Source organism: Erigeron canadensis, chromosome 7 (genome assembly GCF_010389155.1).
Source record: "Erigeron canadensis isolate Cc75 chromosome 7, C_canadensis_v1, whole genome shotgun sequence".
Classification (NCBI taxonomy): Eukaryota; Viridiplantae; Streptophyta; class Magnoliopsida; order Asterales; family Asteraceae; genus Erigeron; species Erigeron canadensis.
The window spans coordinates 7,391,429-7,405,705 of NC_057767.1; the positions used below are offsets into that span (position 1 = coordinate 7,391,429).

The 14,277-nt window shown below is 31.8% G+C and overlaps 1 protein-coding gene across 1 annotated transcript; it reads left to right on the top strand.

The window, feature by feature from the left end:
- Window positions 1–11,535: 11,535 nt before the first annotated feature.
- Window positions 11,536–13,796, top strand: LOC122608338 (G2/mitotic-specific cyclin C13-1-like). The gene is made up of 6 exons (XM_043781433.1): window positions 11,536–12,018; window positions 12,332–12,564; window positions 12,659–12,845; window positions 12,938–13,087; window positions 13,167–13,301; window positions 13,411–13,796. The coding sequence occupies exons 1-6, from the start codon at window positions 11,656–11,658 to the stop codon at window positions 13,483–13,485; spliced, it is 1,143 nt and encodes a 380-aa protein (XP_043637368.1). The 5' UTR covers window positions 11,536–11,655; the 3' UTR covers window positions 13,486–13,796.
- Window positions 13,797–14,277: the final 481 nt, after the last annotated feature.

The window sequence follows — 14,277 nt, forward strand, 5'->3', positions numbered from 1 at the left end:
TTAATTCATTCCATTCCACCAATGTTACCAAACGTAACCCAAGGCCTTGCTTTTGAAACCTTTTCTACACAATGCTAGGTTAATTGATGAACCAAGTGTCTTAAACCAATATTAATAGTGTGAGATCAATACAATTAACAAACATTTTACAAACACAATATATCTTGGTTTATCTAATTTGATGTCTTCTTCACATGTCATTTTTTGCCAGCTATAAAGTTTTCTTATCTTCTTTTTTCTAAAGGATTTTAATTATTGGTTATATGGGTTAAGCAATAGAATTATTCACAAAGGTACTATCAACATTCCACTTAATGATTTGCTTTAGTCACGACCACATATGACCAAATCAATGAAAACGTATGCATTATTGGGTGGTTGGTTAGTGTTTTCATATGCATTTCCAAATCAATCAAAACTTATTACGTACATGCGTCGTCTAGTGACTGTTATGTACTTATCCATGCAGTTTGGTCAAATTCTTTGACTCTGGTCAACTATTTTGACGTTAATCATATGACCTTGATCATGTAACTACTTAAAAATACTTCTTGTAACTACTTAAAATATTGAAATATATTGCTTTTAAAAGTTTAAAGAGTAAAAGGAATCTAAAGAATGTAAATATTTTCTCATTTGGTAAAATTTTTATTTAAGAAGAACAGAAAATATTGCATCAAATTTTATTTCTTTAAATTCTTATTTTTCTTTACACATATTTTAATCCTCACAAAAACATTATATGAATCAAACATACCCTAAGGCCTGTGCTTATAAGGAGAACCGTCCTTCAACTTCTTCTCTGCCACATTAGTATCACATAACCAAGGACTCTTCTTAGGACACCCACTGTCTATAAAGAAAAGCTTCTTGGAACTTCTTTCTACATCATCAAATAATTTATAATTTATCTCTCACACACAAATACACATATATATACCCCACACATATATAAAACAAATAAAAAAAACATCGCGACCCCACCTTTCCAGCGTCTCTCGTCTTCTTCGCGTGGACTATCACAAAGGACGCAGCCATTTGGATGCAAGGTGTCAATGGTGTCCAGCGTCCAATCACCTCCAAGACGCAAGGTGAGGACTTCTATAAGCACCGGCCTAACAACTACTATTAAAGATTAATTTATTTATCACCGTGAATAAAAGATTAATTATGTGATACCGTTACATTGTGTGGGTTCATGCTAATATATCGAAGGTTAAAAACATGATCTTAGACACATATAAGTTGGATCGATCTCACATGTCATTCCAACTCTAGCTCGGTGGCATGAACTCTTGCCTTTTGTGTAAAAAATCAGGATTCTAAACTTTGGTATTGATAAATTTTGTAATATATTAGTATATCGATATAGCTAATTAGAAGTTACATTAGTGATAATGTAATACTCATCACTAAATAAAAGTAACTATATTAAATGAAGTCTTTAGCCTTGGGATATTAATTGGTTCATCCAAACGAACCTCTAAAAAGTTATTAATTATGGGATCAAACAATATAAATAGATTTGGATAGGCATAATAATGTATATAGTGAATTGAACAACGACTATATATATTTCTGTAATGGAAAGAAAAAGTAACTATAGTGGTGGCTGTTGCTATCAATATATTGCGAGGGCTATGATTTATCGCTTTTCCATTACTATGTGTGTTTTTTTGGCAGGTTCAGAGTTAGAACCACGAAAGCCTTCAATGAAATCAACACTATAACTCACTCGATCTACGTACATTAGGGGAGTTTTTTTTCCCCCTTACTTTTTGTTTATAAATTTACAATTCTCATTTTCAGTAAATTTTAGCATATATAGGAGTTTGTTCAATTGTTCTTCTCAAATTATTATCCACAATGAGAAAAAGTAATCTAGCTAGCTTGAGTAATATTGTTTTTGCTATATCACAATTCTATACCAACATTAATCTATGAAACTTAACACTTGTTCACTCCAATCCAAATAACCTCATTAAAAGCATATTTAAAAATGTATACTCATAATATATATCCTGAAAAAGGTGGGGTTAAGCAGGAGTTTCATGGAACAATCTATCCTTCAACAAGAGCTTTTTTTAAGTCTTTCGCCAATAAAGTCATACAAAAAGTCTTGATTTACAATTGCTAGCTAAGAAATCTTTAATAGGTTTTTTCCTGAAAACCGAAACTATTCATTAATCCCTGTGGAGATTGCCTAATAAATACTCCCTCCGTCCCAATTTAAATGTCATAGTTTGACATTTTGGGTCTTTCTTGTTTTACTTTGACCGTCTAGATTTCTATTTATATTATGTAATACTTGATATAATATATATGAATCAATTAGGTTTTAAATGTATTTTATAATCATATAATTTTCACCAAGTATTATTAAACACACACAATAATATTAATGGTCAAAGTTGCGAAAGATTGACTTGGACAATCAAACGTGGACATTTAAATTGGGACGGAGGGAGTATGTAACTTTTATATATATATATATATGTATATATATGTATGTATGTGTGTGTAACATTTTAAAAAAGTTTATATTTAAATATTAAGTCTGAAGAAAAAAAGTTTACACAATAAGTGTGATGTTGGGTTTAAAATCCCACTAAGGCCTATGCTTATAATGGTCATCTTCTTGAAGCTTCTTCCCTGCCACATCAGCATCACATAACTCATCATTTCTCTCACGACACTCATTGTAGTCTATAAACAAAAGTTTCTTGGAACTTCTTTACACATCATCAATTATTTTATAATTTATGTCTCACACACAAATACACTTATATATACACTACACATATATAAAATAAAACAAAAAACTTCAGCCGACCTCACGTCCTTCCATCCTTGAACTTCTTAGGGAAGAACATCATGCAAGACGCAGCCACAAGGACAATCAATGTCAATAGCCGTCCTCGTCTTGGACAGCCAAGGACGCTCCATGCGGACTGCTATAAGCACCGCCCTAACATTGTAGCTATAGTTGTGCTCGTTTTATGTAGTTCATCAAGCATCATGTTGATCTTCGATTCATGAATTGAAATAGATAAAGATCAAGTCATTCGATTAAATCCTTGAATACATTTCATACATCATGATCATACATGTCACTATATAAGTACAAGATAATTAAGACGGATCAAATGTGTTAACAAATCACTCGTTGACCCAATTAAGATACTCATTGACAACATTACAAGTATGAAAAATTATTTCGTCTTGCACATAACAATTATTTTAATTAAAGTTTGTAAAAAATACTATGGTACTTGTGCATGATCTATAATTCCACATGATGGGTGACAAGTAGAATCCATTAATTTTCATCTACCAAAAGAATGTATGCCTATCTGTAGACCTCGAATTAATTATGACAATGTTCGAGCCTAAGTGCTAACTAACGTTTGTCTGTCTAATTCGATAATTCATTAACATCGAATCATATCAATATATATTATGGGATAGTTCTGTTATTAAACACATATCAATTGACCAGCTCTAAAACAAAAAAATAAATCTTAAATTAGAATATTAATACTCTTTGATGTCGAGATATTGCGCGCATTGTAGTGTTTTCGTAATGGATAAAAGTGAAATTTCAAGATATATTTTTTTCTTCAATCATTCCGTCTCAATGTGTTGTTATCACAAATGTGAGGTGGTGGCATTATGCTAATAGCTTTAATTTTCTCGCTTTCCTAGTGCGTTACTTCAGACAGAAAACACTTTAAGTGAAAGCTAGGACTCATATTTTATATGGTCTGACACTTTGACGATAGGATCTCTACTTCTACTTCATCGTAATAATAATAATAATTTATTTATAATGAATATAGTAATTCGATTTCATGATTCACGTGGACTACCTATTTATTTTTGAACATCCTTTTCACTTTAGTACTATTGCAACAACACGAGAAGAAAAAGTTAGTGGATGTTAAAACTTAAACGTTCGATATGTTAAAAGAAGCATTAATCAACATTTTTCTTTTACAAATACGAGAAGAACGGTTGCGCTAAATGAGATAGTGGCTATCGTCTATATATGATTAATTGTCAAGTCAAATTTTGCTTAATTATTTGGCGTCATTTTGTGATTAGCTTAAGGTAATAACTAATAACTCGTGACTAAATTGATTAATTATTGGACATTTTATATTTTACAGAAGGATATAGAAGAGGTACGTACTCAATAAACCAAGGGTCATAAGATAAACCCCAATCATTTTACCGTGTACGGGAAAATATCGGTGCACGAATCACCACCTTTCATATGATGTCGCTAATTAGTCCACACAAGGAAGCAAAGGACCATATATTCAATACGGTTGTTATTTATACAATCGTGTAATTAGGGTTGTTAATTAGGTTAAGTTTGAGTTGGCAAGTTTGAGTTCTTATGTTGGCATGGCAGGTCAAAAATATCCAATTCGAACACAACCCAAAAGAAAATATAAGCCAAAAAGTAGAATCGGGGTGTTTCCTAGCTTATTAATTTTAGCTTATGATTTGCAAAATAAAAGCAACTTATTGCTTATGTTACATAAGGTTATAGATTGTTTTTATGTGTTTGGATTAACTTATATTATTTATTTATGAAGCTTTTGGAGGAAATTCATTTTTTATTGCAATAGAATTGAAGCTAAAAAAAAAATTCATGAAGTTAGCTTCTCAAAAAAGCTTTTATTTCTAACTCTATCTATAAATAGGTGATACATATAAGATTAAAATTAGATTCGAATTACAGTATATTTCGTACCATAAAATTTGTTGTCCGACTTTTTTTTTTTAATGGTTTTATATTAAATAACATACTTTAACATATTTGACATATGTCATATACTTATACAAATCATAATCTTATTTATTTGCATCTGTCTTAATACCTTAAAATTTTTATCTTTTAACTTTCCCCACATTAAAGTTTTCAATTTCATTTTCTTTTTCTTAACACTAACTTTTAGATTTTCATGTTTTTATCAAACAATTTTCATACAGTTATGGTTTACTTTTAAAAACTTGATTTTGATTATTTTCATCTGTTTTCTATATATATAACTTTTTTTAATATATAATAACGTTCATAATCGTTACGCCTTACACTGGAAGTAATGATGAGTTGAACAAAGAAAGAAAATAATGTTTAGATTGGGAGAAAAAAGGAAACACAAAATGAAATGCGTAAAAGAATAAAGCAAAAAGTTATGGTTTTAGTTTTAAAACTTAGTTTTGATTATTTTCATCCGTTTTCTATATATATAAAAAAAATTTTAATATATAATAACTTTCAGAATCGTTACGCTTTACACTGGAAGTGATGATGAGTCGAGCAAAGAAAAAAAGTAATGTTTAGATTGGGAGGACAGAGGAAACACAAAATTAAATGTGTAAAAGAATAAAGCAAACAGTTATGGTTGTAGTTTTAAAAACTTAGTTTTGATTATTGTAACACCGTCACTTAAAAACCTGGATTTTCAAAAACTTTGCCAAACGGCATTTAAAATGTAGTGGAAAAGATCACTTTAAAATCTGCCACATTCGTAACAGATGGTACCTTTATAAATGGTGTTACTAATAAGCATCATTAAAACATAAGGCTAATGGGAAGTCTAAGCATTCAAAAGTCTTTGCTAGTCTTTTTTATTCATTCTACCCAATCTCACCAAGCTAATCTTCGCCTAGCTTAAGCTTGATTATCCTGAAGGCATAACATTTTCAAAAAACAAGTGTTAGCTAATATAATTAGCTAAGTAAGATAACACATATTTGAAAACATTTGCCATTTCATAATATATTAACAAAATCATTTCATATCTGTTAATATCGCATAATCATCATAACATATGTCATATCACAATAGAGATATCACCTACACAACATAAATATAGCACATTAGGATTGATCATACTCCTAATTGTGCCTATCATCATAAAGCTTACTTTTCATATCTTTCTTTACTTTATTTTCTATACTTGGGGATGTGGGGTTGTGTGTAGGCATTCGTAGACCATACATGGAGTCCTCACACCCGACATGATGGATAAACCAAAAGGTGGTCCATCGACGTCGTTAAGGAAAGACAAAGTCATTTCCAACTGAATAAACCGTTTATGCCTTTACGCAATGGTGGTTAGTTACTCCACCCGGAATAATCAAACATAACTATGCTACGGGAGGTATCATGATTCCCATACCACGTGACCACATGCGCCCTAGCTCCGAGGAACTAGCACGGGTTAAGCTTAACCTTAAGACTTTACTTTTGCTCGAGACTTCTTAACTTTATATTAGATTAGGCTACACTTTCACCTAAACTAATCACATACTTCTTTCTTTACTTTAGGGCCCTTAAATGTGCACGTGACATGGCAATCCTAATCATAAGTCTAGTGACTAGGTGTTCAAGCCATGCATACAAACATATAACATAATCATTTCATCTTTTCATAATCATGTAACATAAACCTTTCATCATTTCATAACATATGCACTTACCTCGTACTTTTGCAACTTGCACAAGCTTGTCATACATCGTTAATGGTAAGCATCACATCCCTTATTAACCTCCCATAATCACCCGTAATCATATAAACATGCATACATATTCATTTGGGAAGTTTAACTTATATAAACGTGCTTTGTTGTACCATCAGGTGACGAAAAGATGTTATCTTACCTCGCTGAAGAGCACAACAAATGATAATGTAAGTTACCGAGCTTTGCAAGTATTCCCGACTACCTATAATCATTTGACAGCATAATGAGCTAACAAGTACCTACTTACTTAGGGTCATGAATCAAGTCTAAATACCTATAAACTTGACCCATGACAATGCTTGATGCATCGGAGGTTCGTTTAATACTTTAGAGTTTACATAACTCGACAGAACTTGGTATTCACCCATTATTTTAACCTTTTAGGAAACTTAAAATCATAATTATATTTTGAAAGTATTACTATTAGAAAGTAGACTCTCTCACGATTCCGTGGATAGCTTATTTGTCAAAAACAGAGTTACAGTTCAAAAGTTATAGTCGTTTAAAAATGTTAACAAAATCAATCCCCAACGGGAGTTACGAATATTTGTAACGGGAGTTACAAGCCTAACGGAAGTTATAAAAATTGTAACGGGAGTTAAAGTGGAGGTGTTATCGTAGTTACCCAACTAACGGGAGTTACACAACCATAACGGGAGTTACGAAGACCAGACGTGAAAAACAACTCCAAACCTAACCAAACACATTCTAAACGACTTTAATACATCTCCACGTCTTATAAACATATATTACACTTAAAATAAGACCAAAATCATTCATTGAAAACACCAATTGATCCATGAATCATTTACAATCATTATACAATCGATTAATCACCCGAATGACTTGAAATTAATTAACGGATTACAATTAAACCAACTCAAGCCCTAAGACCAGATTTCAATCTAATTGATTGACTCATATCATCAAAAATCAAAGGGAAATCACCTTTATTACTTGTAGATGATCAAGAGGATGAGAATTTCTAACAGAACTTGCTCGAAACACCAATAAACGAAGAGATTTGATGAAGAATTGCTCTAGAAAAGGGAAGGAGCGGCTTGGGGTTTCACAGACACGTACCTTGTAGATTTTCAACAATTAGGAATGCCTAATTGCTCCTTAACCATTGGCCATCCTCTACTAAAATTCCATTTTAGGTCCCTTAAGTCCTTAACTTCTAAACGTTACTTTCTTAGCTTAACTTTCCTACCGGGAGTCTTAACGAACTATCAAGCACTTAACTTTCATAATTTACTTTAAATTAGGTTCATTTAACATATCCTAATCCTTTCATATTAAACACACAAGCATTTAATCACATAATCCCGTATAGGGCACATAAACTTAACGAACCTAACGTTGACTAACGAAATAATCAAATAATCAAACTTAAAAAGTTAAGATGTTACAATTATATTCATCCATTTTCTATATATATAACTTTTTTTTAATATATAATAAATTTCATAATCATTATGCCTTATACTGGAAGTGATGATGAGTCGAGCAAAGAAAGAAAGTAATATTTAGATTGGGAGGAAAAAGCAAACACAAAATGAAATGCGTAAAAGAATAAAGCAAATGAACTTCGAAAAACACCATAATTTTCATAAGAAAAATACAACCTACGTAGTATTTCTTGTCATATCGGTGGTTCAGGTGGCCAGTTCAACCCACTTAATCACCAAAGCAGATATATTTTTCTTTGTCAAATAAAATTTAAAAAAAATCGGTTTAGCTAAACCGACAGCTTAACATTAATATTTAAAACAATGCTATTAAGTCATTATTATATTCCAATTTGTTAACAACTAAAATAACATGTACTATCTAATATATCGTAACTAGGTAATATTTGAACATTTCTGAAAGGACTGGACTCGATAAATCGAAAATACAATTTTTTTTTCATTACCCCACTGTGTCGTAGTGGGTTCAGCACTCCCCACTGCGCCGCAGTAGAAAGGCTTGAAACAAAATGTGAAATTGCCGCAGTGGGTTAGACACCCTCCCACTACGCCGCAGTGGGAGAAAACCAAAAACTTTACGTGGGATTCCACTGCGCCGCAGTGAGCCTCCTAATCAGCAACCCTAAACCATTTCAACACTTGAACAAACTTGCAACCTTCACAATTCAACATGAACTTCATAAAACACATTTCAAAGATTGCCAAGAACAACATAGATATGTTTTGAACAAATTTACAACATCAACTAGTTTCAAAACCCATGAACACCATCAATGGGTCATTTACCCATTTTGACACATTTTTCGTCCAAAACTCAGTTATACAACTTTCCAAAAGAACTTACACTTGACCATTTACAGAAATATAACATTTGTAAGACATTAAAACATATGTACCAAGAGCCATGAGGAGAGGGATTTCTAAGCCTCTAAACCAAAAGTGTGTCATTCATCCGAGAATGACCTAATACCTTCAAATGTCTTGCAAAAGTTCACTTCAACACTTCAAGCTCTGGATCAACAATCTTCAACCGACAACACTAGTTCCTTCTTCCGGAACTACCTATAAAAGGGGTAAACAACTAAAATATAAGCAAAGGCTTAGTGAATATACTTGCACACATTTACGAATACGAAGGAGGGCAAAGTACAAGGACTTTCACATGTAACCTATGACACCGTCATGCCACATATACATGCTATTGCACACTATCAACACATATATGGATCCATATAAGCTAAACAATCATATCAATGATATCTATCGAAATTCTTAGGCCCCGGAGGTTCTTAGGCCTCATAATCACTAGGGGTGAGTATGGATCGGTTTGGTTTGGTTTTTGCCTAAAACCGAAACCAAAACCGATCCATTCGGTTTTTAGAAAACCAAAACCATTGGATTCGGTTTTTGTTCGGTTCAGTTTCTCGGTTTTTTGGTTCGATTTGGATCAGTTTTGGTTTTTTTCGGTTTTTTTAATAAATTTTGTTTTTTAAGTTATTTTTAAATATTATGTTATAAATTTAACTTTCAATTGTTAAGAAAAAAATATGATATAAAAATTCAAATACAGAGAAGCTTTTTATTAAGTAATTATATTTTTTAGGTGTTAAAATTTGTATAACTTTTATAAAACGAATTGTTTTTATTAAAAATATACAATTTGTATAGATTTGTACAATAAAAAGATAAAAAGATAAAATTATTAACATATTTATAAATTATAAGTAATAGATATAAATATAATATGATATAAAAATAAAATAAATTAAAATATATTTAGTTCGGTTCGGTTCGTTTTTGATTGGTTTTTTGGCATATGAAACCGAAAACCGAACTGATCCGTTCGGTTTTTAGAAAACGAAAACCAAACAAATGGATTTCGTTCGGTTTTTGGTTTTTTTGGTTTGATTTTGTCGGTTTTTTTCGCTTTTTGGTTTTCCGGTTCGGTTTTTGCTCACCCTAATAATCACAATGTCCCACATGGGCTCATGCCTCATCAATATCACACATGGATTTACAAACTTCAACATGAAATGGTCAAAACCACCATGGACAAAAGGCTTCAACATGATGTGGTCAATTGATCCAACATATACATGAAAGTATGCAAATATACTCACCTCCTCCGCAACTTGGAAAATAAAGCTAAACGATTATGCACAACAAGCTTCAACCTATGATCATATCATAAAATGTATAAGCTTACATTCACAACTTGACTAGCTCAACCTAGTCATACTAAATCACTAGCCTTTCTAAACTCAACCCAACCCATTTGTCATTGAGTTACTTTCATTTCCAACAATCACAAAAGGTAGTTCAACCTACCATTTTCATCATTATTTCAATAACTAGAAAAACTCATCTTTTCTCATAAACTCAAATTATCACATGAACTTATCAATTTCATATCAAACACATCATATAACTCAATGACAACTAGGTTAACTAAGGAATTGGGAAAAATTCATCCATAATAAATTTCTAGCAAAACCCCCAAATTGAAAATCTTCAAGAACCCTAACTTCAAGAGAAAAGGGAGATAAAACTAGGTTAAGGAATCAATATCTCAATCTTCCAAGAACTAATTAAAGACTTTAAGTTACAAATTCTTTTCCCCCAATTTCCTTAGGATTTTCGGCCACCACCATAAAGCCCACAAACCCTAACTCTTCAATTTGCTTGATAAGGATTATTGGTGATGGTTATTATTATAGTTTCTATCTTGAATCGAAGGAATTGAGCTTTGATTTTGAAAGAAATGGGAAGGAATGCATGAAAAGGTAGAGAAGAAGAGAAGTGGGAAGTGACTCATAAGTCATATGGATGGCTGGCACTCTTTGGAGATGCCACGACCCGTCCCACTTTTTGTGGGTATTTTACCCGCTATCCGCTTTTGTTCCAACTAAATTAACCCTATATCTAAAAGTAAAATACTAGGAAATTAATTTAATGTTAAAACTATAAAAATGGGTTAATTTTTTACCTTAAATACTTTGAGGTGTTATAATTTCACCATGATTCATCTTTCAAACCTCATTATTTCTAATTGACCGTTTTTAATGTAATTATTCATACTTTTAAAGTTTTAAGCGTATTATTCATTTCATAGCTATCGATTTAAGCTCTCATGTTTTGAATAGAGGATTGTTTTCCCATTAGTCACGTATACAAATCATTTACGAAATAATGACTGATGAGTGGTGTGTCCGTCGCATTATCCAGCTACACGAGAAACATATAAACTTACATCTTTGATTTTTCCCATATATAAATGAAAGTATAGGGATCAAACATAAAAGTTACAAAACATGATGCCCAAGAGTAGAAAAATCAAAATATGTTCAACCAAGGCGCGTGGTGGTTTGAAATTTAAATAAACCAAATCTTTTTAGCCGCCACTCTCTCACTAATCCAAAATATTTTCATCTCAAAATATATTTTCAGTTTTTCACTCATTTCATCCCTCCATTCCCAAAAACCATTTTGAAAAAAAAAAAAAAGATTTTAAAAATGGCGGCATCTGTTTTCATTCTTTCATTATATTACACAGATCCAGACTTCATTCATCAACAATCTCTCCGGTTTTCCCTCTCCTGGTTTCCTGCTACTCACACCCAACAATTTCATTAAATAATTATCAATGGCAGAATACCAGGAGAACAACACTACTGTCGGTGTTCGGGTCACCCGGTTGGCTAAGAAAAGAGCAATGTTATCTCAATCCGAACAACTCCCGAACAAGAAAACCCGAATGGCGTTGGCCGATTTATCGAATTACAATCTGGGGTATCTTGAAAATTCGAAAAAACGCATACCCAATAAAAAAGTTTTACACTTGGAAGCAAAAAATGATGGATTGAAAGCATCTGGAGACGACGAAGAATTCGTCGATAAGGAGAAGAAGAAGGATTGTTTTATTGAAGCAAATGGGGATTCATTTAGTGATCCACAGATGTGTGAAACTTATGTTTCTGATATTTATGATTATCTTCGTAAAATGGAGGTATTGTATTTTTATTTTTTAGTATTTGTTTCATTAATTTCTTGTTTAATTTAAGAGTTTATAAATGTTTAGGCCTATTTTTTTAGTAATTGCTAAGGTTATTAAATATATTTGGAATCTGGTATGTATGTGGTGCTATATTTGAAAATTTTGATAACTTATATGAATGTTACATTAGCAAAAATTATCATTAGATACATACAATTACAATGTTTTAAAGTTGGATATATTTACAAATATTTGCCCCTTTTGGAATATGGTGTTGTTTATTTGCGAATTTATTGAATTTTTGAGATTTATATATATAATGTAGATGGAAGTAAAGAGAAGGCCTAAGGAAGATTACATTGAGAAAGTGCAAAAAGATGTTACTGCAAATATGAGGGGAGTATTAGTAGATTGGTTGGTTGAAGTTGCAGAGGAATACAAACTTCTTCCAGAGACTTTATATCTCACAATTTCCTACATCGATCGGTTTTTATCAGTAAATGTACTTAACAGACAGAGGCTTCAGCTTCTTGGAGTGTCTTCAATGCTCATTGCATCGTAAGTCTTTTTAGTGTTTCGTTTATAAGTTCTTGTTATGTGGTTTGTGTCATTATTTGTCTCTAATTTGTACTATGTGTTTTGTGTTTGTCAGAAAGTATGAGGAGATTAGTCCCCCATGTACCGAAGATTTCTGTTACATTACTGATTATACTTATACGAATCAAGAAGTAGTGAAGATGGAAGCTGAGGTGTTGAAATCACTCAAATTCGAAGTGGGAAATCCCACGGTTAAAACGTTTCTTGGTAGATATATTAGGATTGCTCAAGAAGAATACAATGTAAGTTTTAGCCCGTTATGTTTTCAGCTTGATTTATGGGCTGTTATTAGTTATGTAATTGATCATTGATGTGTCTATTCTGATTTTTGCAGACGCCAGATTTGCAGTTTGAATTCTTGTGTTATTATTTAGCCGAATTAAGCTTGTTAGAATACGGTTGCATCAAGTTTTTGCCTTCAATGGTGGCTGCATCGGTTATATTTCTCGCAAGGTTTATGCTCAAACCAAACTCAAATCCATGGGTAAGAATCAGAAAATTTTGATTTCCATCTAAATATATAAGCAGTGATTCTTATATTCTTACAACAACCTATTTTACAGAGTTTAGCTTTGGAAAAGCTCTCGGAATATAAGGCGTCTGATCTAAAAGAATGTGTTGAAGTTTTACATGATCTGCAATCAAGCAAAAGAGCTGGACATTTAGTAGCAATTAGAGAAAAATACAAGCAAGTTAAGGTTTGTACAACATTGATCTATACTAGTTATTACTTAACTTTTGTTAGTTGTTACTACTTGTTACCATAGATATAAATACTGATGAAATGGTGATATTTCTTTACGACAGTTCAAATGTGTGTCTGAAGTGTCTTCTCCAATGGCTATTCCAACTTCTTTCTTTGACAATGTCAAGATGCGATAGCTTTTGCTCAAGAATAACCGGTATTTTCATTGACTACACCAAATTGATAAAGATTCACATTCGATTATAGAAGTGTTTGAAGCAAGATGAATATATCACAAAGCTTAACAAACGAGGCACGGGTTTGATTTGTATGATGCCTCTTAGAATGCTTTGAATGGTCTTGGCCCTACTAACTTAGTGCAAGCTAAGATTGAGATTGTAATTGTTCTACATATCAAGTTTTGCATTTTGATAGAGATTTATTAGTTTAGATGAAAAAATATAGATGAATGTTGTTACTTGTTAGAAAGCCTGGTTATTAGTAATAGCAACTGAAAATAAGAAGAAAAAAAAGCTCAAAGATTGATCCAAATTTAGTGCTTTGCATTATACTCGTAAATGATATACAGATAATCTAAACTGCTTACGAGCATTCTTGTTTCATTTGTTTTCCCATTTGAATTTCAAATGCCTATGCTAATGGTTAGCCAGTTTAGAAAGTGGCAATGGGCTAGTTACTCCTTCTAGGTATCATCATAAACCACTATACTTGAATATGTTTTACCTCTTTATAGGTATCAAATTGATTTATAACCTCTTTATCTATAGTAACTAGTAAAGAGAAAGCCTCTTTCTTAATTTTAAACAATTTTGTCTTTAAAATCTCATAAATATCTATAGACTTTTTATGATATATCTATCTATACTTCTATATTACTATAAAAAAATTATACCCGTATGTTGAAAAGTTTACAATTTTTGTTTATGTAAAATTATCATTTTACCCTTAATTAATTAACTTACACAACC

Coding starts and splice junctions, on each gene's coding strand:
- LOC122608338 (XM_043781433.1), top strand. CDS start 11,656: ATGGCAGAATACCAGGAGAACAACACTACTGTCGGTGTTCGGGTCACC. Junction 12,019..12,331: donor ATTATCTTCGTAAAATGGAG/GTATTGTATTTT, acceptor TATATAATGTAG/ATGGAAGTAAAGAGAAGGCC. Junction 13,088..13,166: donor AACCAAACTCAAATCCATGG/GTAAGAATCAGA, acceptor CCTATTTTACAG/AGTTTAGCTTTGGAAAAGCT.